Consider the following 26,979-nt stretch of genomic DNA (forward strand, 5'->3'; position numbering starts at 1 on the left):
TATCAAGCAATGTGCTGTGATGCTGCCTCACAGTGAGCACTTCTGCAGTACGCTAGTGTCCTCTAGTGGTTAAACAAGTTTTCAGCAGCTAAACTATACTGTGACTCAATTAAACCTGCTTGCCAATCTAAAAGGCAAATATTTCCACTCCTTAAAAACAAGCTGGACTGTGCCCGAATTACAATGCACTGAACTCCTAAACTATGAAAGAATGTATTAAACAAAAACTAAGGAATTCTGCTTTAGTTGAAAACGTAACATGATTGTGGCTGAAATACTCCCATAGAGCTGTGCATTGATGTAAATGAAAGCCATTCATTTTCAATGAAAGTACAAACACCCTCATGTTGTAGATCTGTGCTTTAAATCTAAGGAGCGTCCTCCTGCTTTAATTGATATATTGACTGAATAGAGACAGAAAACTGGTAATAACATATTGAGCAACTCAGTGTTTTTGGATCCAGTCTGCCTCTAAGTTGGATTCGGTACAGTAAGGGCTGTTTTAAGCAGACCCAATATTCAGATTCTACATGCAGAACTATCAATTCTGCAATGGAATGGGCTTGCCCAGTATCGCAATCCAAGTGATTATTCTGGTCTTAATGTGCGTTATTTATTGCTTGTTATACATACACTGTTGTTCCATAAAGCCAACCATAGTTCAGTGTATGCGAGTATCAAATATCTGTCACAGCTCCTTTTAGTGAACCAGTGAGATTGCCAGGGACTGTGTGCTTGTACCTAGCAAAGAAAAATGTTATTTTCAATAATAAGAATAGTTACATGGTGTAAGCTTTATTTAAAGAAAGATGTATTTAATGTTAAACCAAGTCCAACCATGTAAAATCACTCCAGTTGTTGGCAATGTTGCCAGATTTAAAAAATAATGTTATATCATCACCCTCATTATATTTATCACTCCTACAACTGGTATCAATTTAGGAGGAAAAAAGCCTATGACTGGGGTTACTCGTGAGTAGGTTGGTTATGCCGTGTTGAAATGTTCTGACATATCAATCAGTACAATACAGTAATTTGCATGTTTGGTTGTTGACTTACAGGGGTTGATGCAATACTGTTTAATTCTTTGTGTAAACTTTTACATAAAAGAAGAATTTTGTGTACCAATGCTTATTTTGACAGGTTAATTATTAACCTTTTCACATTTTTCAGTCTGTCCCATTGAGAGTTTGAGTGTGGGATAGATTGACATGTAATGCCTGTCTCAGAAACCCCATGCTTTGGCATTGCATGCCTGTTTAAAATGTCAAGGGAATAAGGGGAAGCTGAGCTTGGGATAAAAACAGACAGAAATTCTCTAAATAGACTCCCAGTTAATTTGTTTGACAACTTAATCCATGTGAAACCAGATTCAGAATTTCAGTATTGGGGGACATCCATTCAAAAACAAAAAGTAATTTTGTATTTACATTATCAGGCAAATGGGAGCAATGAGCATAGTATCTTACAAGCTGTTCTGCTATATAAAAGATACAGTGTGCCTCCTTTGTTAATACTCTAGTCAGACTGTTGTTTGTGTTGCTGTTTCCTTTGTTAATACTCTAGTCAGACTGTTGTTTGTGTTGCTGTTTCCTTTGTTAATACTCTAGTCAGACTGTTGTTTGTGTTGCTGTTTCCTTTGTTAAAACTCTAGTCAGGGACTGTGTTATTTGTCTTGCGATATCTAGAGGAATGGCTTGGGAGCCATTGCCATACCAGGACCTTTCAAACGAGGGAGCAGTGTAATAAACATGGCAATACACAACAAAAAAAAAAAAAAAAAAAAAAAAAAAAAAAGTCTGGAAGCACAACGTCAATAATGATCTTTAATGTCAATATATACACCCCTTAAAAGAAAAATATCTTAAAAAAATTAAATGAAATAAATACAATATGATACAATTTCCACAATGTCTTTGAAGAGATTCATGAAGCCAAAGCAGCCAGTCGGAATTAGCCCCCCCACCCCCCCCCCCCCACCCCATGTCAATTCTTCGTCAGCTAGCCGGCCCGTGATCTTTAGGGAGCTTCACTGAAGTACCGTAATATTCTCATTGCTGGAGCCTTGCATCAATCCCCTTCTCTACATCAAATAAGCTTTTCCTTTCCAGATTCCGAGATAGACTGCTGACCTGACTTAGTAAAACAGGATAAATAAATAAGTGTAACAGACGAGAATCCTGTTCATGTCTACAATACAAAATCCACCCAAGTCCTGTTGCTGACAGCACAGAGGAATGCAAGCCTTTCAACACTACGTGTTATATACACAAGTGTATGAGCTTCCACTGCTGGCCTCTGCATACACACACACACTGTGCAATTCTACATCGATTGAAATCTGAAGTATTCTTGCTGCTGAAGGTTAATTATTTCAATAGCTTTTTTCCTGTACTTCTTACCTACGAATTCAACACTCAGGAGATGACGGCCAAAGGATCATCAACTGCCATTTGAACATACCTATTACACAACAGACTACAGAGACAACAGTTGAAATGACTTATCTACACCTCTTACTCCGACTCATTCAGCGGAATGCACATTAATTCTTTATTCTGATGGCCAAGCTGGGATTCAAACACTCCTTGCTCTTATCCCTCTATACAGTATGTTACCATAAAACCACTCTACCTTCTCAGTTCTCACCCAAACTAGGACGAAATCTTAAACACAAGTCTCCAGTGCTTTGTACCTTGATCTGCCTCCCCCACCCCAAGCTGTAAAGCGGATTAACCTCAATCAGCGAAGAAAAATAACTAAATAATAATTCACCAAGCAGACTCGGTATGCTTACTATACACTGCTCAGTGATCCACATCTAGTGACCTTTATCCTTCCAAAGACTCCTCACTCCAGAGTGGTCAGCAAGTTGTACTACCTACCATGATAGTTCAAACATTCCCATACCAAGCATTCTTTTAAATATAACTGGAAACCGCTTACACTGCACCTAGGAAATTGACTGGCTTCCATACAGTCTTCTCAGCATGATCTATATGAAGGCTAACATGGATATTTTATACCTGTAGCTCATCCAGATGACGAGTTCTGAATTATTTATGTTTTTCTTTTAGTAGCTTTTTTAATACCAGTCCTGGAAATTCATGAACGCCAGGTTCCATAATGAAGCTGGAAGATCTCAATGGGAGGAGGAATTTGAGAAACAATGGGGGGCTCCGGTTTACAGGCGTCTTTATAGTCATGCCTTCCACTCTATGATCTTAATAAATGCTGCTTCCTCTACTTCTGGATTTATTTAGAAATGACATACAGTTTGTTTAAGAGCTCCAAGGTGACCAGTCACAGTGAATGGACGTTACAGTTGGTGCATCCCCCCCCTGCAAGTAAACAGACTCTGAACTATTAGTGAAATGCTAGTTCCTGCAGTACACAATATGCATCTTCATTATCATTATTATTATAACTATCAGTTTTGAAAGCAACCCAGACAGGCATTTTGCAATAGTTACTGACACTGGTGCCATGGCCAGAGATGGTTGCTGAGACAATAGGGGAGAGGGAGGGACAGGGAGAAGGGGGCAGGCGAGCGGGTCAAGGTAAGGTAATTATATTAATAATCATAATAAAGAAAACCAAAACAACCCAAAGATGATTTTCACTACAAGTCTGTGGACGTTAGTTTCTTCATGCCCCTTCGCTGGGCCAAGCTGGAGGCAGCCACAGGTTCAAGCACTGGCTGGCACGTCTTGTGGTTCAATGCGGAATATGTAGCAGCCATTGCACCCTGTCCAGAGACAAAGAAAGAAGATGACAAGCTGCTATCAGATCCAGAGGACTTGCTCACACAACTGGTACGTAAGCACTGATGTTCCACTGTGATCATTCCCGGTTAGATAACTGATCACAGAGATCCCCAGCCAAGAACGAGAGTCAAGATTCTAAAGTACAGGTAGCTTTTAGAGAGCATCTACCTGTGTGATAATGACCGCTCCACCTGAACCTAACTGGCTGAGACGATCCTTGGAGTTTCTAATTCACTTCACTTTTTCATAGTTTGCATTCCGGATGCGTACAAGGAAGTCCAGACTCGCTTACCTTGACCAGGTGAGGTGCATCGTGCCTGTTGAGCTGGTAATGAGGCAGTTGGTCCCTGTATGCTATCCAAGAGTGTTTTAACACTTGCGCTGCAGTGTATCGCTGGTGAGGATCTACATGAAGCATATGGGACAACAAGTCCTAAATTTGGAACAAAATTATCACAGGTAGGATCACGATTAAAATTCAGAACCCTGCAATGACCAAGGAATAAAACCAATTGTCACTAACCACATTATATTACCAATAGAGTTCTAGAATTGTGTGCATTAGTAGGGTATTAGTAACATGGTGCTCTGTATCCCTAGCAGCCCTGTTCCATCATACCAGGGAGACTGAGTGAAGCGTCTCTGTAACCTCATGCCCAGGCAAAGGGATTCAATGGATACCCACTTGTCCGGACAGTATAATTGTATGACATGATAACTGAGTTTAGCACTTGACCTACAATTACTAGATACCAGCATGCCTCTTGTAACAATTGTAATTCGCCCTGGATAAGGGCGTCTGCTAAGAAATAAATAATAATAATAATAATAAAAATAAAAATAATAATAATAATAATAATAATAACTGAACTAAAGAATAAAAATCCACAGTTATCACAGAACTGACAAGCAGCAGATTGTTTCATCCAAAAGCTGACAAACAAAACCAACAGATATTAAGCTGATAGAAACAATCAAACAGGGACGGTGTGTGTAGAAGTTTGATTCACCTTTGATTTGTCTGAAACGGTGTCCCAGTTGCCTCCGCTCAAGGAGAATTTCCCGCTGCCTATTCTCAGCAAGATCTCCTCTGGGGTGTCATTGGGTCCGTTGGCAAAAGGGGTATAGCTGCAGGAACGAAAAACAGTTTAATTGTAAATATTTTAAACAATGTGGCGATATTAGTTTTTAAATTACATTATACAAAACATTCAGTATTTTTTTTGTTTGTAAAAAAAACAAAACAAAGCCCCACTCATCATCAAACATTATGCCCATTGCATATCAACTAGCAGCACCTGCTGAATACACAAAAGGATCACACAATAGTATTTTAAGTCTTCCTTTACATACCCTGCCAGCATGGTGTATAACAGGACGCCGAGACTCCAGATATCACATGCAGCATCGTAGCCCTGCCTCATGAGGACCTAAACCCAAACAAAGCAGAGTTATCATCGGCACCCACTCCTAGATCACCTCGAGAGCACACGCCTTGCTGAACGTACCTCTGGCGCGACGAAGTTGGCTGTATAGCAGGGAGTCAGCAGCAGCCCGTTCTCTCCACGCAGCTGTTTCGCAAATCCAAAATCGCAAATCCTGATTGAATCTGGATTCCCAGAATCCTCCATATACAGAATATTGCTGGGCTTCAGATCCCGGTGCACAACCTGCGTCAGACACACACTCATTTATTAATATATTTACTGAGTGCCACAAAACCTTATTGTTAAATCAGTCGCAGTTTATATAGAAAGTGATCTTTATAACTCGGCAACTTAAATTGTTTAATTAGGTCAAACTGGTCATTTCAAAAGGCATATTTAGTGACGTTCTGTAATGACAAATAAAGATTGAGTTTGTATTGAAATGGTGTCTGCTTTAATTTTGTGTGATCCACATGTGCTGTACTATGGACGTCTCCAACATAAATACTCCATTTCCAATATACATATACATCTATAATACTGATCTATCTCCAGTCTACAGTCTGTCACTGTTCACTACAGAAAGGCGGTCCTTTAATACAGGAAGGATAAGGATTTAATACAGGACTGTGACTTACTCCTTGACAGTGCAAGTAGTCGACAGTTTTAGTGATGGTATAGAGGACAGCGCTGGCTTCCCGTTCAGAGAAGTATTTCTGTCGGAGAATCTTATCCAGCAGCTCTCCCCCTTTCATCAGTTCTGTGACCAGGTACACAAACCGGCCTTCATCATACACCTGCAGGAAACAAGAGGGGAGACCTTCAAACAGGCAGCAGCAGACCCAGCTGTGCACGACTCATTATACTTTCCACACACTTACTCGGACTGTGTGCTTAGTAACACTTGAGCATGGATAACTTACTGTAACTGTTGGATATGTACAGTATGAAAATAAAAGGCATTTTTAATAAACCTACAACAAAAGTTGGAAGGAGTGCGATATATTTGAATGCTTGGCAAAGCTAGATCGTAGAAAGATTTAGAGCGTTAGGATAAAAGTTTCTATGATAGACATGCAAAACAAACCCAATGAAGATACACATATACAGTGTATGATTCAATGATAACAAGGAGTAAGTTGACAATTTACCAAAAAAAGAATGAGATGGTTTCAGTGCCAGTAATAGGTCAAGTCTCTTGCTACGGAAAGATGCTAAATAAAGCAGATCAATATAAAGTCCCACTTACATCCTTTAGAGTGATGATGTTCGGATGCTGCCCGTAACGCATTAAAATCTCAATCTCCTCCGATGGATCTCTCTTGCTCTTGTCTATTATCTGAAGTTCAGAAAAGATATGACAAGGTTAACCTATTAGAACACGTTTAGTATAAGGCACATACTTATCACTGTGCAAAATAACGCTCAAGAACTATACTGTTAAATACCGGACTTCTGCAACTAAGTAACTACTTGAAACTATTACTATTCATGAATCAACTGTGACGTTGCTGCCCTCTGGCGTTTCTTTTTAAAACTGTTGCTGCTACTGCTATAAGGCCTGTGCTTATTGTATACTTACTGTGATTCAGATTTGGAATATTGGGAATCCTAATTTTATATTTTCATGTAATCAGGGCACCAAATCATATCAGAAAATCTTTCCTAAATCCAGTAGCAAATCCATTTTCTAATGGATCAATACATGTTTTTCATTGATGGTAATACACTGCCGTAAGCGGAGCCGGTGACCAGTACCTTCACAGCGAACTCCATGCTCGTGACTCGGTGTATGCATCGCTTGCAGATGGAGTAAGAGCCCACGCCGATGTCTTCCTTCAGTTCGTAGATTTCAGCAAACTGGGCGTTGCTTTTATGCATCTGCTGTGAAGCAAAGGCAGGGTCCTTAGTTAAGGATTTTTTTTTCTCCAGATACAGCAAAAATAAGGTCCATGAACACAGTAATGCCAAACTATTAATGTTGGTCGCATCTTACTTAAGTCATTAAAATGGCCCAAACCGACAATTTGATTTTTTTGTGCATGGCATTGTGTACCATCGTGCATATAATTATATCACTTGCAATGTCAAACAGCAGCTCAGCAGTGTCCAGGGAAATGCTCACTGTATTAAGGGCTCAATACACAGGCATACTTAGTACATTTCTTCAGTTACACAAAAAACTATAAGCCACCACCAGTTCACAAATTATGCAACTACTAACTTACTGTGTATTGTGAACATCATAATTTTGGCTTTGCATCTGGCACTTTCAAAATGACCAATTCTCTTACAGTACAGTAAGGATTTACCTGAACGATAGGTAGTATGTTCACATGCGAAGAGCCTTTACTTTCTTCCAATGAGACAGGGGCCACAAAGCTAAAGCCTTTGAACAGCTGGTGGGCATTAGCACTGGGGGGTACACCAGGAGAATCTGCCAATAAAGCAAACAAGAATATCAATAACACACACAGCTGTAACGATCAGAGATCAGCATGATGAAAAATTAGGCTCACGATCACCTCCCATCCTGAGCCTGTAATAATGTGATATACATTTCTAAAGTGAGGCCAACCCCTCCATACAGTCTATTTCCAGGCTCTTATACCCTCAATAACTGTAATAACATGTAAAATATTTAACGTGACATAAGGTTGCAAGTATGGATGAATGCACGCCTTAATGTATTTCTAGATCGTGACACTGATGTTACGAAGTTTACCCACAACTGGAGAAGTGGTTCTCCAGATATGTGTTAAACTCTAAAGTGTGAGACGCTAACGTAGGAGATATTAATGCTTGATGTTTAAATTAAAGGAGGAGGAGGGCTCATTTCCCTTTGTCTTCCAAAAGAAGAGGGATGACATTTATAAACCAGTTTTAATTATCACACTGCCAGTAAATAGATTTTAAATCTGATGGGAGGATGAATAAATATTTTGTTATTGGCGATGTTGGAATCAGGACAGGTCTTTGAAATCTTACATCTCACTTTTCACTGGAGATATGAAAGAAAGGATGTACCATTCCTCTGTTGAAGTGTCTGAATCTGCTTTGTGAAACCTTTGATTGCCCCATTTCAGGTTGATGCTTATATTGTACAATGAATAATTCTGTACTATATATAGTTTGCATAGTTCTGTACTAGTAGTGATCGACAACACAATGGGATGTTTTACCCATTCTAAAAACATTGATACCTTTTGGCGTTTTGGCTGTAAATTCTGGGTCAAAGCAGAACGTGTCATCTGGTTTTCCTGCAGCAGGTTTAAAAGGAGGCTGGATTTCTCCTCGATACAGTTTCTGAAACCAGAGCAAACACAACAATATTGTAAAATGAAATGCAACGCTACCCTGGAATGCTCTGGAAGCACATGTTGCTGGTGCATGTTGATTTGTACTCTGGGGATCAGATTAACCCTTTGCGGTCCATTGTCGGACTGGGTCCGACATTGCAATTATTCCTCACAGGTCCTTTGTCGGACTGGGTCCGACATCATTATAGCAACGCAATAAACGGGTGTTTAGTCGTTTTTTCTCCGGAAAAAGCCGAGAAAACCATTCAATTGCCGAGTGGTAGCGACAGGAGCCGAGACAAGTCGGAAAAAAAAAAAAAAAAAAAAAAGGCGTATTTCATGAATAGTCATACATGGTATCAGGTATCAGATAATGGGCGTCCATAATAAACAAGCTGGCTAAGTGCGTCAGCGCACTGAGACTATCATGGACATTTGCAGAGCTTTTTTCAGATGTTATAGTAATAAAATAATGACTTGGATCGCATTATTGAGGAGTTTGGTGATAAAACGAGTGATCTGGAGATGATCGATCGGTATGTACGACTATTATTATTATTATTATTTATTTCTTACACAGCTGAACGCTATAGCAAACAAAAGGCTGGGGAGGGGCTGGAGATGCCTAGTGTGTGCTTTGTTGATATGCAGGGCCATTTAAACCCGTTTGACTGTGAAAAAAAATACTTTTAAACAGCGCGTATAAAATTAACTGCGCGTGTGAAAATTAATTAGACCTGGCGTGCCTGACGCGCGATTAATAAATGGACCGCAAAGGGTTAACCTTGTGAACGTTAAGAGCTCCTGGTTTCCTCTTTGAAGCTTAACAAAGTGCTGCAGGTTTATAAAAGCTGCATGAAGAGCCCACTAAGTGTGCTCTTTTGAACCTAGCCCTCTGTCTAAGTGCTGTGTTGCATTTCAAAATAAAAAAAAATATGAAGAGAAAAGCTTGGGCTGTTTCTGTCAAATTGATAGAAAAAACAGCTTTTTAACAGACCAGTCTGAAGCCACATGGTGATATTCCAAGAAGACCAGTTTGAGTATCACTTTTGAAATGACGTGCTGTAAATAACATTAGGTCATGAAAATGAATCGGAAGTTTATCAGTCGGAAGTCCACCTTTGAGACCCTAGGACAGATCAACTGTCATGAGTGCTCTTAAAAAAAACAGTATTATTTTTCCTGGTCTCCCAATGATGCCCAGGAGTTCAGGACATGTAATCCAACCACAGATTGTTCGGTCGATATGTTGCTGCCAGCTCGTACTTGAAGACCAGCCTCATTAGGACATTGCTTCATTCTTTAAATATTATCAGTACTTGGTTTTAGACAAACTTACTGGGTCAGTGAACAGCTTTGCATGGGACAGTTCAACAACCCAGTGTCCAGAATCACAAGTGATATCATTATATGTAGCTGTGGTTTCTTTCTGTTTGCTTACAGGGGTGACTAAACTGTCGTAAGATAATTAACTTACATTCCAGTCGATTGTTGAAAAGAAGGCATGTCTCTTAATTTCTTCCACGCCGTCAGAGCCAGCCCCTGGAAGAATTATGAAGACTATTAATGCTCTTATCAACTAAAATCCAAAAGGAATTGGAGATACTGTCATCTTTGTCCTGTATTAAACAGAACAGTAGACATGTGTTATTTATGTTCTACCATTCCATGGGGTGGAAATAAGACTCCCATTGTATAGCAGTTTGATCCATTACTGGTTTTACTATAAGTTTAATAAGACACCCCTGACCTTGTTACCTACACACTGTGGCCAATCAAGCTCGTATTAAAACCTGGAATAGGTGAAACTGCTATGCAATACGGGTCTTATTTCCATCCTTGCATTCAATTAAATGTACAGATTCACCAAAAAGTAATAAGAACTCACCCAATCGATTTGCAGGATTCCTTTTGAACAGCATTCTAAGAAGACTTTGAGCTTCAGAACTTAGAAACTGCGGCATTCCTAATTTAGCTCTAATATAAAAAAATAAGACAAAAACTGAGATTGTAAGATTGGAATGACACCTATAACCAAATACATATTATATTACTTTTTTATTTGTTTGTAATGGGAATTAAGGTAGCCAACCAAAACATTACTAGTTGGAATTGTTTTTTCCGTTCTTTAAATTGCTTCCTTGCCCTTAAATGATCCCCTGCTTGCTTGAAGAGCCTGTGAGAGGACAGCACTTACTTCAGGATCATGCTCATCGTCTCGTTCCTGTCTTTGCCTTGGAATGGCAGCGTACCAGTGAGCATTTCAAACTGCATGGATTAAACAGAGAGAGAGAGAGAGAGAGAGAGAGAGAGAGAGAGAGAGAGAGACACACAATCATTAGAACACTTCTCATAAGCACACACAGACAAATAAGTTTGCATGCTGTGAGATAAAAGACCACTTTAAGGTCCCAATATATATTTTGAAAAAAAAAAAAAAGAAAAAAAAAATTGACCATTTACTTAATGCTCTTCCTCTCTAACCCCTGCTGTACAGCATATAATAACTGTGTTTGTTTCCGACAGGCAGATTCCAAACAGAAGAATTTCCCCAATAACCTGTTCTAAAAACACTTATGGATAGGGATAAACACCACAAGATGTGCAATCGCTGCGTCAATTCAACAATGAGTGGTTTATGTCTTCTTTTTAAAGATATGCAATTGGCTACTGCTGATTTTACAGTTCTACAGTCTACTCCATAACAGGCATTATTATCACGGCTAATTCCATGGTTCTAACAAACAAGCCACACACTGCACTGCAGCGTGACCTACCATTAGAACACCCAACGACCACCAATCAGCACTCTGTGTGTGGCCCCGTCTGTTGACCACTTCAGGTGCCATGTACTCCACTGTTCCACAGAATGAGTATGCTTTCTTATCCTGGTCAACAGATTCTTTACTGAGCCCAAAGTCTGCACACGACAGAGAACAGCGTTAAAATGATCAAATAAGATAGCTACTAAACAAGGAGAAAAAAAATAAAATCAACACAGTTACTTAAGCTCACCAGCACTACTTTTACACTGTATGACGTTGCTTTTTCTAGTAGCTGGTTTAACTTGTATAATTCTACAGGGCAAGGCTGATGCTCAAGAAACATACAGGCTTAGTTTTAATGTGATTCATGGCAGGGCCTGTTTATACTACTGTATATATTATTAAGGGGTTGCACCATCATGTCTGGGATTAAGATAAAACCCTGTGACGCTGCAATCCGATTGGAGGATTACAGCTGGGAAAACCTAGCTTTCATCACCATCATGTTGTATTCCTCACAATGGCTTTAGAGGCTCACACAGAGGTGTTTTAAAAGATCCACTGCCCCATAATCATGTTCAGTTTCACACTGAATTCCTTCCATAGTTTATCCTATTGTCAACTCTACTCACAGAACAGTGAGACACAAGCTGGCTAGCACTCTTAGAACCTGCTTGGAACAATGGCACACTTTATTCTATGCACTGCTACTACCCAAGCCTTTAATAACTGTGTCTTAGGAAGCAGAACTGTAACTAAAACAGCAAGTTCAAGGCGTTATTATTTGTATTTATTATTTTAACTGTGCCCCTGCAGATGTCTAATCAATCAGTCAGAAGGAATGTAAACATCACACAGTAATTATAAAGTATTTGGTTTCTGTTTAACAGAAATGCACCAGTAGATTAGAAGTCTCATATACAGTTAATACATCTTAAACACTAACACTAATAAAAGCATCTTGTGTGACTAAATGAAGCTGGTATCTCTTTCTGTTACATCAACAGGCTTTGCACCAACAGCATGTGTTTATCAAAATCAATAAAACAACAAGTGACATGCACTAGAAAAATATGTTTATATGTAAATATAAATAAATACATACCTGTTAACTTGATATGTCCTGCTTCATCAAGCAAAATGCTGAAAATTAAAATCACATTCTCCAATACAGATACACAAATAACATCCGCACGATAAACACATTGAACATGAACACATGGTCAGCAGTATCGCCAACCTGCCATGGCAAAATCACATGGCACTGCCAAAACATGACACACTGCCAAGCAGATCACTGGGGGTACTTCTGAAGTACTTACAGAAAGCTTGACAATGAAACCGCAGTAGTTAAAAATGCACTGAACATATACATAGTTAAAGACAAGCCTCATGATCCCACATGTTAAAACAAATGAAAAAAAAACTATACAGTGCTTAAATTAAATTAAAAATGATTATATTTATTTATCACTTTAATTAAAAAAATCTGTTTAGCAATTTACAACATATGAAAAATGCAGTTTGTCCAGCTGGGTTTGATGTTTCAGCCCCAGTACAAAAGATTTTGATTAAATCTGGAAAATTGTAGCCGTGTAAAATTTTTGGCAAGTTGGCAATACTGTTTTAACTAAAAACAAATTATCAGCAAAACATGTTCTCGTTTTCTAACATTCTCATTTCAAATTCCCTTATGAATACAAATGTTGCATTACTTTAAAACAGCAAATAGATAACATCCGATATATGGGTTTAATTTAAGAAAGTAATTCATGAAAATGCATCTCTGTAAATAATGTTACTTTGTGTTCGCTCTATTGCTTTCAAGAGAGGCACAGAAGAAGGCACTGAAAGGTAATGTTGCAAAGCAAGAGGAATACTTTACTTTTCGGGCTTCAGGTCCCTGTAAACAATGCCTAGGTTGTGCAGATGATCCAAAGCAAGGGCCAGCTCTGCAAGGTAGAATTTCACATCCTCCTCTGTAAACATAACCTAATAAGAACTGGATAGATTTACCCTCCGGTCTCCGTTTGCAGTCAATTCAAATAACAGAAAAATAAAATAAAATAAAAAAGACAAGCAATTTGTTTCCACACCACGGGTTCTTAAATGGGAAGTCCCTCATTAAAGTTTTTCCTTTCACCTCAAACCAGAAAATAAATAGTTTAAAATCCTGGAGTGAGTGTTTTCTTCTATGAGGGACTTCCTGTTTAAGTTCAGCAGCAATGTATATTCTGTCCAATAGAGTTACAAATCTGATTTAATACAGATAGGGCTGCTCCACCCTCAGTGAGGAGTCAGGAAAACCAGTGGAAGCTGATGTATTTGTCTTGTAGTTCAGATTCCTGCTGTATCGTTTTCGGTTTCAGTCATCATATCCTGGTGACATTTTAAAACCAGTCTGTTCCCTCAGTCGAGCTCTGTGAATCACTAGACAGTGTAAAGTTATTATAGCTGTACGTCTGCATCACTTTCTGCCTCTGGCAGGGTCAGTAACAAATGTTTTATTAAATTACATCCACTAGGGCACAGTGTTATCGGGAGACAAGATAATGGTAACAAACGTATTGCAATCAGATGTATTTGGAGGTTAGACATGTTTGTGAGAGCTCTATTGAGGCCACCGGGAGTTTTTTTTAAAAACGTCGTCATCAGGAAGTGAGGACTAAGACGGAAAACCACGAAAGTGAATCTAAAAAGACAGCAGTTCACACGACTCTGGTATTTCATGCCCGTACCACAGTGCTATTTAAATAGAGCTCCAGGGTTAGTTTAATTTCAGTAAATAATTTTCAGATTTTGCGCTGCAGCACTTTATAACTGAGCACTTCATGTTAACCTTTCACATTACGAGACTTTAGAAATCCTGTCACTCTCTTCAGAATATGTAGCAGCTGAGACTGGGTGCTGTGCCCCAAGTTGTTCTTCTTTGATAACAGCATGACTGGCACACCACATAATGTTTGAGTTCCTAGGTTTGAGTTTGAGGTCCTAAACCAAAAAAAACAAAAACAAAGCTTACCTCTTTGGATAAGCGAGTAAAAACGTCTCCCCCCCTGAGAAAATCCAATATTAAGTACAGCTTCCCTTCTGTTTGAAAGGCTGCAATTCAAAAAGAGAGTGTTTAAACAGGGTACAATGTCCCACTGTATCGGTCAATAACTAACCATTCTATACTATATCATATAACCCATCCTACCCATAATTATCTTTCCAATGCATTTTAAAGCATACATATATTTATTAAAATCAACCCAAACAGGCTTTTTTTTATCCAGTACAGTTTTCAATACACAAACCTGAAACAGAAATCATTACCTTCATACCAGCAATCTGTTTAACTTGTAGTTTGTTGGGCAGTAAACATATTTAATAAACTCGCCAGTAATCTTAGTATTAGTAGTTCCTTCTTTCATGAAAACCATTACGAATGCCTTGCAATCAACATAATAACTAAGAAACTGCTACAAGAGAAATATCAGATCAGGACCGTTAAGCAGAGCAGTCTAAAAAAGGACTGGGGGAAATTAGATTAAAAAACTAAGCAGTATCGTAAAGATAAGGCTTTTGCATTAGCTTCAAATGATGCAAGCTCTCTGCAAAAGCAAATTTGCTGCTGCAAGTGAAGCTGGCAAATGTCCATGTCACAGAAAGATGCAAGCTGTGTCCACAGCGCAGGACCTCAGAGGACAAGGGGCCAGGTAGGGGTAATCAGTTCTGACACATACAAAGGAGCTTTGCCCAAAAGGCAGTTAAAACCCAAGAGTGAAACTTTACAACATAATTCAGCACGAAGTAAGCCTGACATTTCTTGCAAGAACACGGTCAGCCACATGGCAAGCAAGCAGCTATAATCACAAACATATATCCATTGATTCTTTAAGCAGATATTTTCAAAGTGATCACTCTAGGTTAATAAGGAGTAGGCCCCAGGTACTGCATAGATTTAGGAATAGACTTACCATAGTGCAATTTGACAATAAAAGGATGATTTACTTCTACCAATATATCTCGTTCCATCTTTGTGCGAACTCGATCCCGAACTAAAAAAAAAAAAGAAACAAAAACGGAAGAGAGAATGAAAGGGAGGTTGCCAGAGTTAGTGCCCGAGACACAGCTTTTAATATCCTAAAACAAAATAATTGAATGCCCTTGTGTAAGACACCTCATCTGTTTAAGGCTCAGGCAATTCCATCACTGTAATTGAATAAAATCTAAATGCGATACATGTCCTTGTCCCCTATTAGAGTGCCGATCCCTGCTGCACCTGGCTAATGCAATGTGTCAGAAAGGCAAATGGAATTGGTGCCAGCCCTGTATCAAAGACCTGTTTTCAGACACCTTGCTGTTCACACTGACAACCGATCCTGTCATCTTCCCTTAGCTCCTGGACATCAGCCTTCTTTTACTGGGCCTTATTTGTATTTCTCTCATTTCTCTTTGCCTTTCGCTCTGAATCACTGTGACACCAAGACGCGTAGGAGTAAGAAACTAATAAACAAAGGGATGAGGCTTCACGGTTCTACCCTATTCACAGCTTAACATCTGGGCCCTTTCTGGAGAATATTAGCCAGCGTTGAACTCTGAAAGCATTATCTGTACCCAGGATGTGGTTGTTCGAGACAGGCAGCTCATGAATTAAATCCACAGGGTTCTGCTTTCTTGAACATGCTGCTACCAGCTTTGATTAGATTCTCGGCCGACGTCACTGTCTAAAATTGCTTGTTTGTCAGCATTCCTTGATACTAGCCTTTTTCCTACTGCCACTAATGCCTCTTGGAAATGCCCTCATGTATAAATGTGTTGCATCATTTGAGTTTTGCCTGCAGTTACAATGTGCGTGTCTGAGCCTCTCTCCCCAGGACAAATTAGGTTTTCATCTCAGACAGCAATATATTTCTGTCCAGTAAAAATACAGCCAGTTTCTCAGAACACCTTAACACTGAGAGCGCATAACAAATCTCCAATAAGCACAAACAGGAACAGCTTACCTTTTAACGATGCTTTTTTCAGCACTTTCATTGCATAAAGCTGCCCTGCATCTGGGCCCATTATCTTTCTCACCAGAAAGACCTACCAAAAACAAATAAGCAACAGTTAACAGTACAAATGATGTTACACTTTAACAGTGCTAGTACAAGAGTCAAGTAAACAGCACTAGCAACTTTACTGATTTAAAATGGCTTAAATACTTTTAAGAGAGGGCGCTTATATTAGCTGCTTTACAACAGCAATTTTGCTCTTACTGGCTTGCATTTGCAGTTTTATTAATTGTCGTTATACTCATTATTTAGCCTGTGGATACCAATTGCAACATATAACCTTGTTCATGATCTGTTCATTAAATTATATTAGAAGGCACAAAGTCCAGCTTGTAGTACAGTATATGTAGCCTACTCAAGAACAGGGATGCTGCTTTGTGTGTGTGTGTGTGTGTGTGTGTGTGGAATGCACACAGGAGCAAATTCCAGTCAATTTTATCTATCAGCATTCCGGCGTGGTATGTGGGGGCACTGTGATGTCCAATAGCCCAGAGTCAGGTCAGACACAAATTCAAGGCCCCTTTGGTGTTTTCAAGCCCACAAAAGTTGTCCAAGACAAACATTGTGGGTGTCTTTAGGGGGAAATGCCTCAATAAGAGCCATATTCCTAAACCTGGTTTTACAGCAGAAAATGTACAAATGTAAACATACAAATCGACAGACACATTTGCAATGATATTTCTACAGAGCCACACAAGATCAAGAGGTGGTAGCTTTGTAAAATTACTGGCACAGCGGGTTCATTTTTATTGTGCGATACCCACAACTCGACTCACAGGGATTCTTAAATAACGTGAAGTCATTCTTGAAGCCTGAAGTTCATGTCAAGTGCAATGTATAAAAGGAAAGCTCATGTAAGAAGCCTCTCTGTGAATAGACTCACCTTCCCAAATGACCCCTGGCCCAGGACTTTAAGAAGTTCAAACTGAGAGGGAGCTGCTTTTTCACATCCCTCTTTGACGTGGTGAGTGATGGGGATTTCCTGAAAGGTGCCTTCATCCTAAATGAAACAACAAACACTCAGTAAATCAGTTCCCATTTTTAAAAAGCACTAAAGCCTGTCCAGAGGTTAGCTGAGAAATACAAAGGAGTCATGGGAGAAAATAAATAAATACATGTAATGAGAAGCATACATGATACTGTATCTATGGGTGTCTCCACTCTACAGTATGCCTGCTGGCAAAGTCAGAACGCCGCAGCAGCTGTACAGCTCAAACACTGGGAAAATAATAAAAGTTTTTATTCCAACTGGGGTTAAAGTGAAGAACAACACTCAAAGCCAGAGGATTTCCCAAGTCTGTGCCGAGGACAGTGGACCATTGCATCGGATACCCATCTGTTTCTTATTAAGTAGCCCAGCCAATACAGTATTCATGCTTTGATTCACCTCAGTATCTCCTAATTACTTCCATTGTGTGCATGTTTGGAGACTGCGCACAGCACCCCAGTGACTCTGCCTCTCAAGCCCACGATGGGCCTGTGTGTTTGACCAACAATCACTATATTGATGAACTGAGTGCTCAGCCAGTCCAGAACAAGATGTATGCTGCTAGATATCCGGAGAAAGAAAAGAAAATCATCTTGAATAATTAATCAGGATGTGATCCCAGAACAAACCATATATCTGCAGGGAGGGAAAAAAAAAAAAGAGATGAAACTTTAAAGAGCCTTTAATCAGATTAGTCTCGTGTAAATCTGCTTCTTACATTATTAACCAGCAGACCTACACTGGACTTATGGAGACTGAATGTCCTCTCTTACTGTGTGTGTGTGTGTAATTATATATATATACACACACACACACAATAAAATACCCAAGAAAGATAAAACGATAACATTAATAAATATAACAGTGTAAATGGGCCAATCTGTGTTTCCCATTAAAACAAGAGTGGGTGTTTGCGTGTGTGTGCCAACACGTCTGTATTTTTCAGGGATGGGATCCAGGCATTCCAAAGTCGGAAAGATCTGTGAATTGGGGGAAATACTGAAACGTGCAGTATTTTTGGGAATGAAGAAAACCTGTTTCCTAATTTAAACACCAGAAGTAAAACAATTCTGAACACAGTCATACCTGACACATTATAAATAAAACTAGCTTTAGAGAAGTTGGCTGCGTGTTCAAGCAGTGTAAACTGCGTGAGAAACTACAATTAAAAAGCAGGAGGAGCTCTGCGACTTCTCAAGGGGTATGTAGTGGGTACACAAGTTACCAACATCCCTCAATGCAGTGGCTGCATTCAGTCTCCTGGGTGCGCCTGGAATGGCAACACTGGAAGAAAACCACCAATGGTCACTGGCTGAGCACAAGAAAGTAAATGCAAAACAAAAAAAAAATGAATACTCTCATGTCTGATTTAAGAATTGATAAAAGAAACCTAAAAGATCATAGCTCAAATCCATCATTTTTGTTCAGTAGCTACGATGTTTTTACTCTCAACCAGCGATACATTCCGATTCTCATTATCCCCTTGACATTGGACATGCTAAAGAACACCCTTACCCACCCCCACCCCCATTGTAGTGCAAGGGACAGTAGAGTACTACAGTACCTAATGTATCAACAAGTGAATCCTTGCAGAGCATATTTTTTTTTATTATTTGTTGTGTTTGCAGTGAAGGCTGTTAACATTTCGCCCCTATTTCCTACACGGGTGTTAATTCGTTTCCATCTTGTTAAAGCACAGCCAGCACATTAGCATCTCAAAGAGAACTGCAAAACCCCACCGACTCTACAGCAAAATTATTTTCTTTCTATTTATTATAGCCCCAAGCTTCAAACATTCCCATTGCACACAGTCAGCAGCAGCAGCAGCAACAACACCATTAAAACGCAGCACTATTACTGTTCCTGCTTGTCAGGATTTATTTACCTTACAGACTTCAATAGTAAAATCCCCTGGAAACAAAAACTAAAATAGCAGTTCTAATCTCCTAACTTTCCAAGTGACACTCAAACCCCGTATTTCAAATAAGTATAACATGTAATCCTGGCCACAGAGGATACAAGCAGGACTCATACTGGGGCTACTGGACTCCACAACAGAACCTACAGAACCACTCATTTCAGTTTGCTACGGTAATACAAGATCATTAATGACCAGCTTCTCTTATTTTACACATCATACACAGTATCATACTCGGAGCATGCTGGGGTCAAACCCATTGTTTCATTCAATGAATGTTCTATGGGTCACTTACATTGTGCAATTGACTTATTAAAAGAATGAAAAGAAAATCTGACGATAGACATTTATCAGAAGCTTGTGCACCGACAAAGCTCTTGCAAACAAGACCAAACACTGGAGAGCTGGCAATGCTGTTGTGTTAAAAGCTCAGCTTCAGTTTCAGGTTCTCATCTGAAGGGAACAAGCCTGAGGTATTATGTCAATCCGTAGACTTGTGGTTTGGAGAGACAGAAAGCGGTTTGTTTGGTTTTTTTCAGTTTCTGTGCTCTTAGTTTCAAAGGCTTGTTCGGAATTCTGTTGGGGTTGATGTTGACACAGTCTATTCTGACAGATGGATTCAGGAATTTCAAACGTTCTAAAATAACCCAAAACACCCCGAAAGAAAAATTATCCAACAAATGCTGGGATTGGGAAAACGAACATACCTCTCAATGTCTTAAAAAAAAAAAAAAGTCAGCCTTGCCAATATAAAATTATGCATGCGTGTCTCACTCAGCTCAATAAGAGGTAAGAGAGCTTCTTGTTTTGTTAGCAGATCCCACATACGTTCACCTATCAACCAACACAATTTCCCCATGATGCAAACCTCTAGAAAATGAAATACAGTAATGTCAGAATTTTCTGTACTCACACAATGAGAGAATGACTCCCCCTCCTCCATAGGCTCATCCACGATTTGATGCCCATTGACCTATGAGGGGGAAAAAAAAAGAAAAAGGTATAGTTTTGTTAAACAGACTCCTTTTATAGACTACTGTCTAAGGCTTTGTATCTGCTGGCATGATATAGTAGACCTCATATCAATGTTGTACAGCCATGTGAAATTTCTTATCAGAAGGAAATGACATCACATTAAGATTAGCTATATGTTGTTATATGTTTAATTGTTCTTCTTTAACTGTGTATGTATGTATACACCGACAGGGTGTCCGTACACGTCTAATATACGGTCATCACATTACTTGTTTCACATTTCATTGCCAGCCCAGGAGATTATATATAAATAAATATAATGTGCCACTGTACAATATTAAAATTGTCCCCGTCTGCCCCCCCCCCCCCCCCCCAAGTATATTTACCCTAAATCAATAAGTTTCAAAAACAAACACATTGTATTCCACCTATGAATTACAGCATTTCCTTCCAGACCATTTACAGAAGACCAGCAGAAATCCTTTTATTCCAGCAACGACAAATAAGAGCAATACTGTATCAACATTACTGCATGGTTAAAGCCAACAGTACAAAGCTCAATATATTACTTCAGAAAACAATGTATCTATATAATGCAATTATGCGTTTGGACGTTTGTGGTCTGCTGAGGGCCTGCCTTCCCACTCATCCACATGTTTCTGTCTTTTAAATCATGAACTGCTGTTCCCAGAACTTCACGACACAACTGACGAGGGCGGCATTGCCAATGATGTAATTAACTTGCTGCAATTCTAATGGCTTGTGTGAGACCCTGCTACAGTACCACACACTGTGTTGACGAGTTGCGTGGCTCACATGAGATGCTCATGAAGACCCGTTGTGAAACACACACAGCAAAGAGACACACTGATAACAGAACGCTGGCTGACATCAGTAATGCTCAAGGCTACTGCAGAAAACCTTGGGTATAAAGGAATCGGGATGAGTGATGACTTACTGTACTGCAGATTAAACCCTATATTGCTGACATCGTTTATATCATTTGTTACCAACTGGCCTTGACTATTTCAGGCACCAGAGGTTTTCGGTACAGTAGTCCCTCATTAAACCAGGCATGTTGGGAGACAGACAGGTCGCCTGGTTAAAAATTAAAAATAATCACACACACGTACATTTATAATGCTCAATTTATTTTAAATGTATAAATAATTGAGTTGAAATAACATTCATTAAGTTCTCTGTACACATTACATTATGTAAAAATATAAATCTGTACAGTAGGTCTATGCAGTACACAGTACAAGTGTAAAATCTAATAAATACCCAGTGCCCTTCCTTTTCACTTTAGCCTATAGGCTACTGGCAATGTTGCTGTTGCAAAGGTAGCTTAAAAGGCATAATTTTAATCTTTTCAAGACAACCCCTGGATGTATTATTATTATTATTATTATTTATTCCTTAGCAGACGCCTTTATCCAGGGCGACTTACAATTATTACAAGATATCACATTATTTTTACATACAATTACATTTTACTGGAGCAATCTAGGTAAAGTACCTTGCTCAAGGGTACAGCAACAGTGTCCCCAACCAGGGATTGAACCCACGACCCTACGGTCAAGAGTCCAGAGCCCTAACCACTACTCCACACTGCTGCCCCGGATGTAACCCCTCTGTTAGGCCAACAGCTAAACTGCATCAGTTTAATTTTGTTTGTTTTTAAAATTCTTAACTTATGACCTAACTGGATACTGGTGGAGATTTACAGGAGGCTGGTGATGGGGTTGTTTTCTAACAAATTAGTAGACATCTATCTTGTTTGGATAAGGCACTGGCTGCATGAAAGAATACATTACATTACTAAATAATTAACCAAAAGATACCTCACTTCAGATCTATTCCAGTTAACTTTAGATTACTCAAACCAAGACTGCCACCCACGACTGTTATTTCATGGTGCAACAGCCGGAGTCCTTGAATAAATTCAGTCGCCCCAGTCGTGACTGCAATTCAGTGCAAAAACAATTCACGTTGAAGCTGTAACAATAAAAACAAATGTGCAGGTATTTCATTCTTTGTTTTTTTTTCATGTGAAATTATTTTATGGTGCTGTTCAACATGTAATAAAATAAATGTGAACGGTTTTGAAATATAAAACTGATGATCTCAAGGACAGCTCTCCTCTCTCACGGCCAAAACAGAATGAAAGGCTGAATTGACAATTAAAACCCTTACGTGGCATTTTGGTTGTTTCCTTTCTCCCACACCTCCCTTGTGAGGGGGAAGCGGTACTAACACAAAACTTTTCAGATGCCTGAATATTATTTGTTCATTTAAATTAATTTTAACAGTTCTGCATCTACTTTTTAAACATTTCTTAAGCGATATAGTATAGCAGCAACTTAAGAGTCCAAATTAGACATGTGTTTCACATGTAAGACGTACGATATCGAACTTGACTCTATACTGTATAAAATATGCATAAATAAACCAAGTCCTTATTTCATTAAACGTAGCTGGCCAATTAAATGGATTGACAGACACAGAGTACCGAGTACTACTGCTGTGAGCATGCAATACTTTTGAATTTATTTATTTTAAATATACACCTTCAATCTGATATTTATTAGGGACAATATCTTAAGCTACCTGTATATTAAAACACACATGCCTTAGCTCTGTGGCTTGTTTGAGATTATAAATTGAGGTTACTAAAGGTGCCCTCCCATTATAAAACTACCCAAACCACTCCCAGATCTCTCTTCCCTACCCAGTTAACAATTATTACTAACCCTTTAACAACTTGTTCTACCGGAATCTTTAGACATTTCCATTTTTACATGCTTGTTAAAACGTTAAGCGTTTCTACGCAACAATTAGCCTAATCCAGGTACTATGTTTCTTTGTAGTTTTTAATATGCTATGGCTGGAAATCAGATAGAGAGGTGGGATCAATTTACAGTCATGCTGCACTACTAGTCAGATTTGAACTTAGCCATTAATATTGAACAGGTTTGGTGGTTACCTATAGTTGTTACAGCTCTCGGGAATAAAACTGCATACATTTTACTGTATGATCTAAATTCTCCTGAAGCTAAAGCCTGCCTCTATTCACATACCGCATGTGCCTGAATAGAATCCAGTACCTTGGATATTAAATATTAAGAATATAACCATATTAAAAGCAGTATATTAAAGCAATATATCAAAAAACGTGTCAAATGAAATCCTTGCTTACTTTCCCAGAGGTTCTATTTGAAAATTATAATTTATTTTTGAAAATAAATGTGTAAAAAGCTTTATTTTAAACAATCTGCATAAAAACTATTTAGATAGATATAGATAGATAGATAGATAGATAGATAGATAGATAGATAGATAGATATTTTGTACTGTATATCAGGACCTGAAAGAGAAGTTATATTTGGTCTTTACTACTTACAGTGCAATAAATACTGTATGATCTAGTTCAGAACACAAATTATATTGACACACTGAATTCTTGCAATATTTTCAAGGCTGCAGGTTTGAATTCCCAAACATATAGCATACTTAACCTAGGCACAAGCTGTAATGGAGGAGCCTAGGGCAGGCTGCTACAGTATATTACAATATCTTGATATTACAGCTGCTCAGCATTCATCCCCATCTCCATCTCCTAGAGTGCAAGCGCTCGCCCCCAGCAGTAGTAGCCCACTGAGATTCAGCTTGAGAATCACGTTTGATATTGTTGGTCTCTTTGGGTTAATAAGAATGTGTACTGAAGTATATCACATCTTTAACTACCTCTCTTGTTCAGTGGAATAGCCTATTAACTTGTATTGAGTTCCAGGGTGCCTGTACCGATCTATTTTCACTTTTTAATTCCCCTGGTGCTTTTAAGTGCCACTGAATGACCAGTTACATATATTGTAGCCCTCTATACATAACTCTAAAAACCAGTCTACCGTATGATAATCTTGCTTGGATTTATTACTGTAGATTCCTATGCCACCATGCCTGCAGTCCCATTCATGTTAGTGATATTTCTGATCAATTCTAATTCAGTTCCTTCAAGCCAGCTCATTTACATCATGATGAGAAAGCTGAGCTTATTTTTAAGGGGCAAAAAAACCTGCAGTAGCAAAGTACTCGGTTGCCAATACTTATTACTAAATGCAAAGACTCCATCATTTTTTTAAAACACACTTAAGCCCGTGTCAAGCAAGCTCAATGACATTAGGCTAATACAAGTGAGATGCTGTAATGTAGGGGTGTTAATATATAGAAACATGCATGTGGAATATAGACGTTGGCCTTAGTGTTTATACAGGACCCAGGCTTACAGTATAGATCACCTGCAAATAGACAGATTTCCATGTCTAGAACAGAATGGCAGTCGACCAAAGCTGGCTAAATGATGACAAGCCATGATTTAAAACAGCAATAAGAAAACAAAGAAGCTTAATAGATTTTGTTAAAGCTAGAATATCACCAAAAGCATCAATCAATCAATCAATCAATCAGTGTACGTAACTTCAGGAGACATCCAGCCGTCCCAGAAAGAAGGGACGGGTTCAAAAGCAGGCAGTGCTTTTGAAACCGTCCAGGGTTCATCCTGAAAGCAGGGCAATATGCAGAACATCGGGTAAAGGTTGATGGAATGGGTTTACAATTTAATAGGTGCTTGTGGAGGCAGCCTCCATCGTTATCTAAAATTAAATGAACCTGCAGTTACAATAATGCCTTTTCAAAATGACAAAAACATCAGTCAGGCATCTGGGCATCAATTGTCTTTTTGGTGAATCAATGGTCACCATTTTCAAAGAGAATTGCGGAAAACCTAAAACCAGCTGGTTTATGGATGTTATTTTGTGTAAAAGTTAGGAAGGAAGGAAGGACCCCTTTGAAAATTCGTGAGATCTCAAATGATATAGAACTGATCTGGATTGAATTTTCACGCATCTCTAAGAAAGTGGCTATCCACAGGCAGGAAGTAGGGATACAAGTCACTAGTGTTTACACAAGCAAATCTCACAAGGCACCAAATGCTAACGGGATTTTAGCCCATTTTCAAAGCATGTGTATGGATGTCTGGTGTCTTTGGGCCTTGACCAGGACAAAAAAAAACCGACAATGGTTGCTGTAAATAATATGCATTTGCTGTAGGTACTGATGATCCCTATTAAAAATGCTTTTGGCTACAAGATACACATTACTTTAACAATTAAGATAAAACAGCAATAATACAGATAGTGTATCTTTATTAAAGATAAAACGCGCCTGATAGCGCACACGGCGCCTAGTCTAGTCCTTTGGAATGCTGGCTGGAACTAACAGCTCTCTCGCTCTCTCTCTCTCTCTCTATTCAGACCGGTGCGTGGTGTAAACTACAGTTTATTTGAAGTCTACTGTCTATTGAGTCTGTTATTTCGTTTTGTATTCAAATGACAAGTTATTTGACATATGAACCTTGTTTACATTTCTCAAGAGTCAAAGGTTATTTCCTAAACAGTTTAATGCTCCAACAGTATCCTCCATGCTCAACGTGGAAGTAGAAAACTGAACGTATATGTATGTGGGCAGCGCACGTCTCAACAAACCGTCTCGGTCAGTCCGTGTCTTGCTTTGTTAAATCCGGTTTGGATTTAGTTTGCTAGTACGTTCACTTACGGCAGGAAATACTACCCAAAGATTTCCGACAAGTCACTGGGGATAATTAGAAGAAGGAACACAAACTATTTACTAAAGTACATTACCAACCACATCAATGGTCGGTCTGCTTCGCTGTCACCGAAGACCCACACAAACACGCCACTTAGAAATATCTAACGAATTACTTGTCGCTGAACTTGTTCTTTCAGAAACGTATATGTTCAAAATCAAGGGAAATGATGTATATACAATACTAAATACAGAAAAAGCAACAAAGGCACACGTACTGTTCTTGAGCTACGGCGAACGATAATCTTGTTAAAAACAGACAAACACTAGGCTAGCTTACTGCTTGAGACCTCATATATATATATATATATATATATATATATATATATATATATATATATATATATAAAATCACCAACAATAGCCTGAAAACGTTAATGTAAACCATGCACTTGTTCAGTCCTGTTACATTATTTTAAATACCGAAGATTGTATCTGCTACATACATATATATATATATATATATATATATATATATATATAAGTAGCAGATACAATATATATAGAAGGAAGATGTGTCAGAGGATACGGAGAGTTAGCTAGACACTTCCACTAGCTGCAATTGACCATTTCTAAAACAATAATAATTAATATAAAATAATAAAAAAAAAGATGCACGTCACCGGTTCGACCCCAGTACATATTCTTTCAACCTCAGAAACATAACAAGCGCGAGCAGTTCCGACCAAAACAAAGGCAGAGTGATAAATGCACCCATCAGATGCGATACATACCTCACTTCCAAGACTTTGCACCTCCATTTTGTGCCAGGGGTCCTGCGGCTGTGCAAAAGGCATCCTATCACTAGAGCCGTCTTCTACAGAGGATCATTTCTTGGTGCTACCCGGGAGCCCCGTTTCTCTCCCGCTGGTGTAGAATTCACGTTTGTCCGGTTGTTTTGGAAGAATATGTTTATAGATCTGTCGGACTCGCTTGCCTGACAATCACAGCTAGTAGTGGTTCCCTATGAATATGGCCGCCGCTGTACCTGGGAAGCATGGAAACCAAGCGAAAGCTGACGTCAGTGTGACGCCACTGGGCTGAGGATTTCCCCATCCCAAGCAAGTAAACGGGAATATAGGAAACAACAGTCTACTGGTGTGAAAATAGCATTAGCAACCGGGGCTGGGTTTA

At 39.0% G+C, this 26,979-nt stretch overlaps 1 protein-coding gene across 3 annotated transcripts; it reads right to left on the reverse strand.

Moving 5' to 3' along the window:
- Positions 1–1,813: 1,813 nt before the first annotated feature.
- On the reverse strand, positions 1,814–26,887 carry LOC117412331 (ribosomal protein S6 kinase alpha-6-like). 3 transcript variants are annotated; one of them, XM_058989288.1, is made up of 22 exons: positions 26,580–26,886; positions 20,120–20,179; positions 17,184–17,300; positions 16,250–16,331; positions 15,221–15,301; positions 14,281–14,360; positions 13,144–13,250; positions 12,364–12,401; positions 11,271–11,413; positions 10,691–10,761; positions 10,382–10,470; positions 9,971–10,035; positions 8,398–8,500; positions 7,507–7,631; positions 6,953–7,075; positions 6,444–6,533; positions 5,833–5,991; positions 5,276–5,437; positions 5,121–5,197; positions 4,778–4,895; positions 4,060–4,200; positions 1,814–3,748 (listed from the first exon to the last, which is right to left on the reverse strand). In XM_058989288.1, the coding sequence occupies exons 1-22, from the start codon at positions 26,640–26,642 to the stop codon at positions 3,623–3,625; spliced, it is 2,220 nt and encodes a 739-aa protein (XP_058845271.1). In that variant the 5' UTR covers positions 26,643–26,886; the 3' UTR covers positions 1,814–3,622. The 3 variants fall into 3 exon arrangements, 2 of the variants coding, with proteins under 2 accessions (XP_058845271.1, XP_058845270.1); XM_058989287.1 differs by having other exon boundaries at positions 6,953–7,078; XR_009307493.1 differs by having other exon boundaries at positions 3,613–3,748; positions 4,060–4,172; positions 6,953–7,078; positions 26,580–26,887.
- Positions 26,888–26,979: the final 92 nt, after the last annotated feature.

This window comes from Acipenser ruthenus, chromosome 16 (assembly GCF_902713425.1).
Source record: "Acipenser ruthenus chromosome 16, fAciRut3.2 maternal haplotype, whole genome shotgun sequence".
Lineage (NCBI taxonomy): Eukaryota > Metazoa > Chordata > Actinopteri > Acipenseriformes > Acipenseridae > Acipenser > Acipenser ruthenus.

What these genes read in the sequence shown, in the direction of transcription:
- LOC117412331 (XM_058989287.1), bottom strand. Translation starts at nt 26,642, where the DNA reads ATGCCTTTTGCACAGCCGCAGGACCCCTGGCACAAAATGGAGGTGCAA. An exon ending in GAAAAAAGCATCGTTAAAAG is followed by an intron (nt 15,302 to 16,249) that starts GTAAGCTGTTCC and finishes TTTTTTTTTTAG; the next exon opens with TTCGGGATCGAGTTCGCACA. An exon ending in TATTGTCAAATTGCACTATG is followed by an intron (nt 14,361 to 15,220) that starts GTAAGTCTATTC and finishes TTTGAATTGCAG; the next exon opens with CCTTTCAAACAGAAGGGAAG.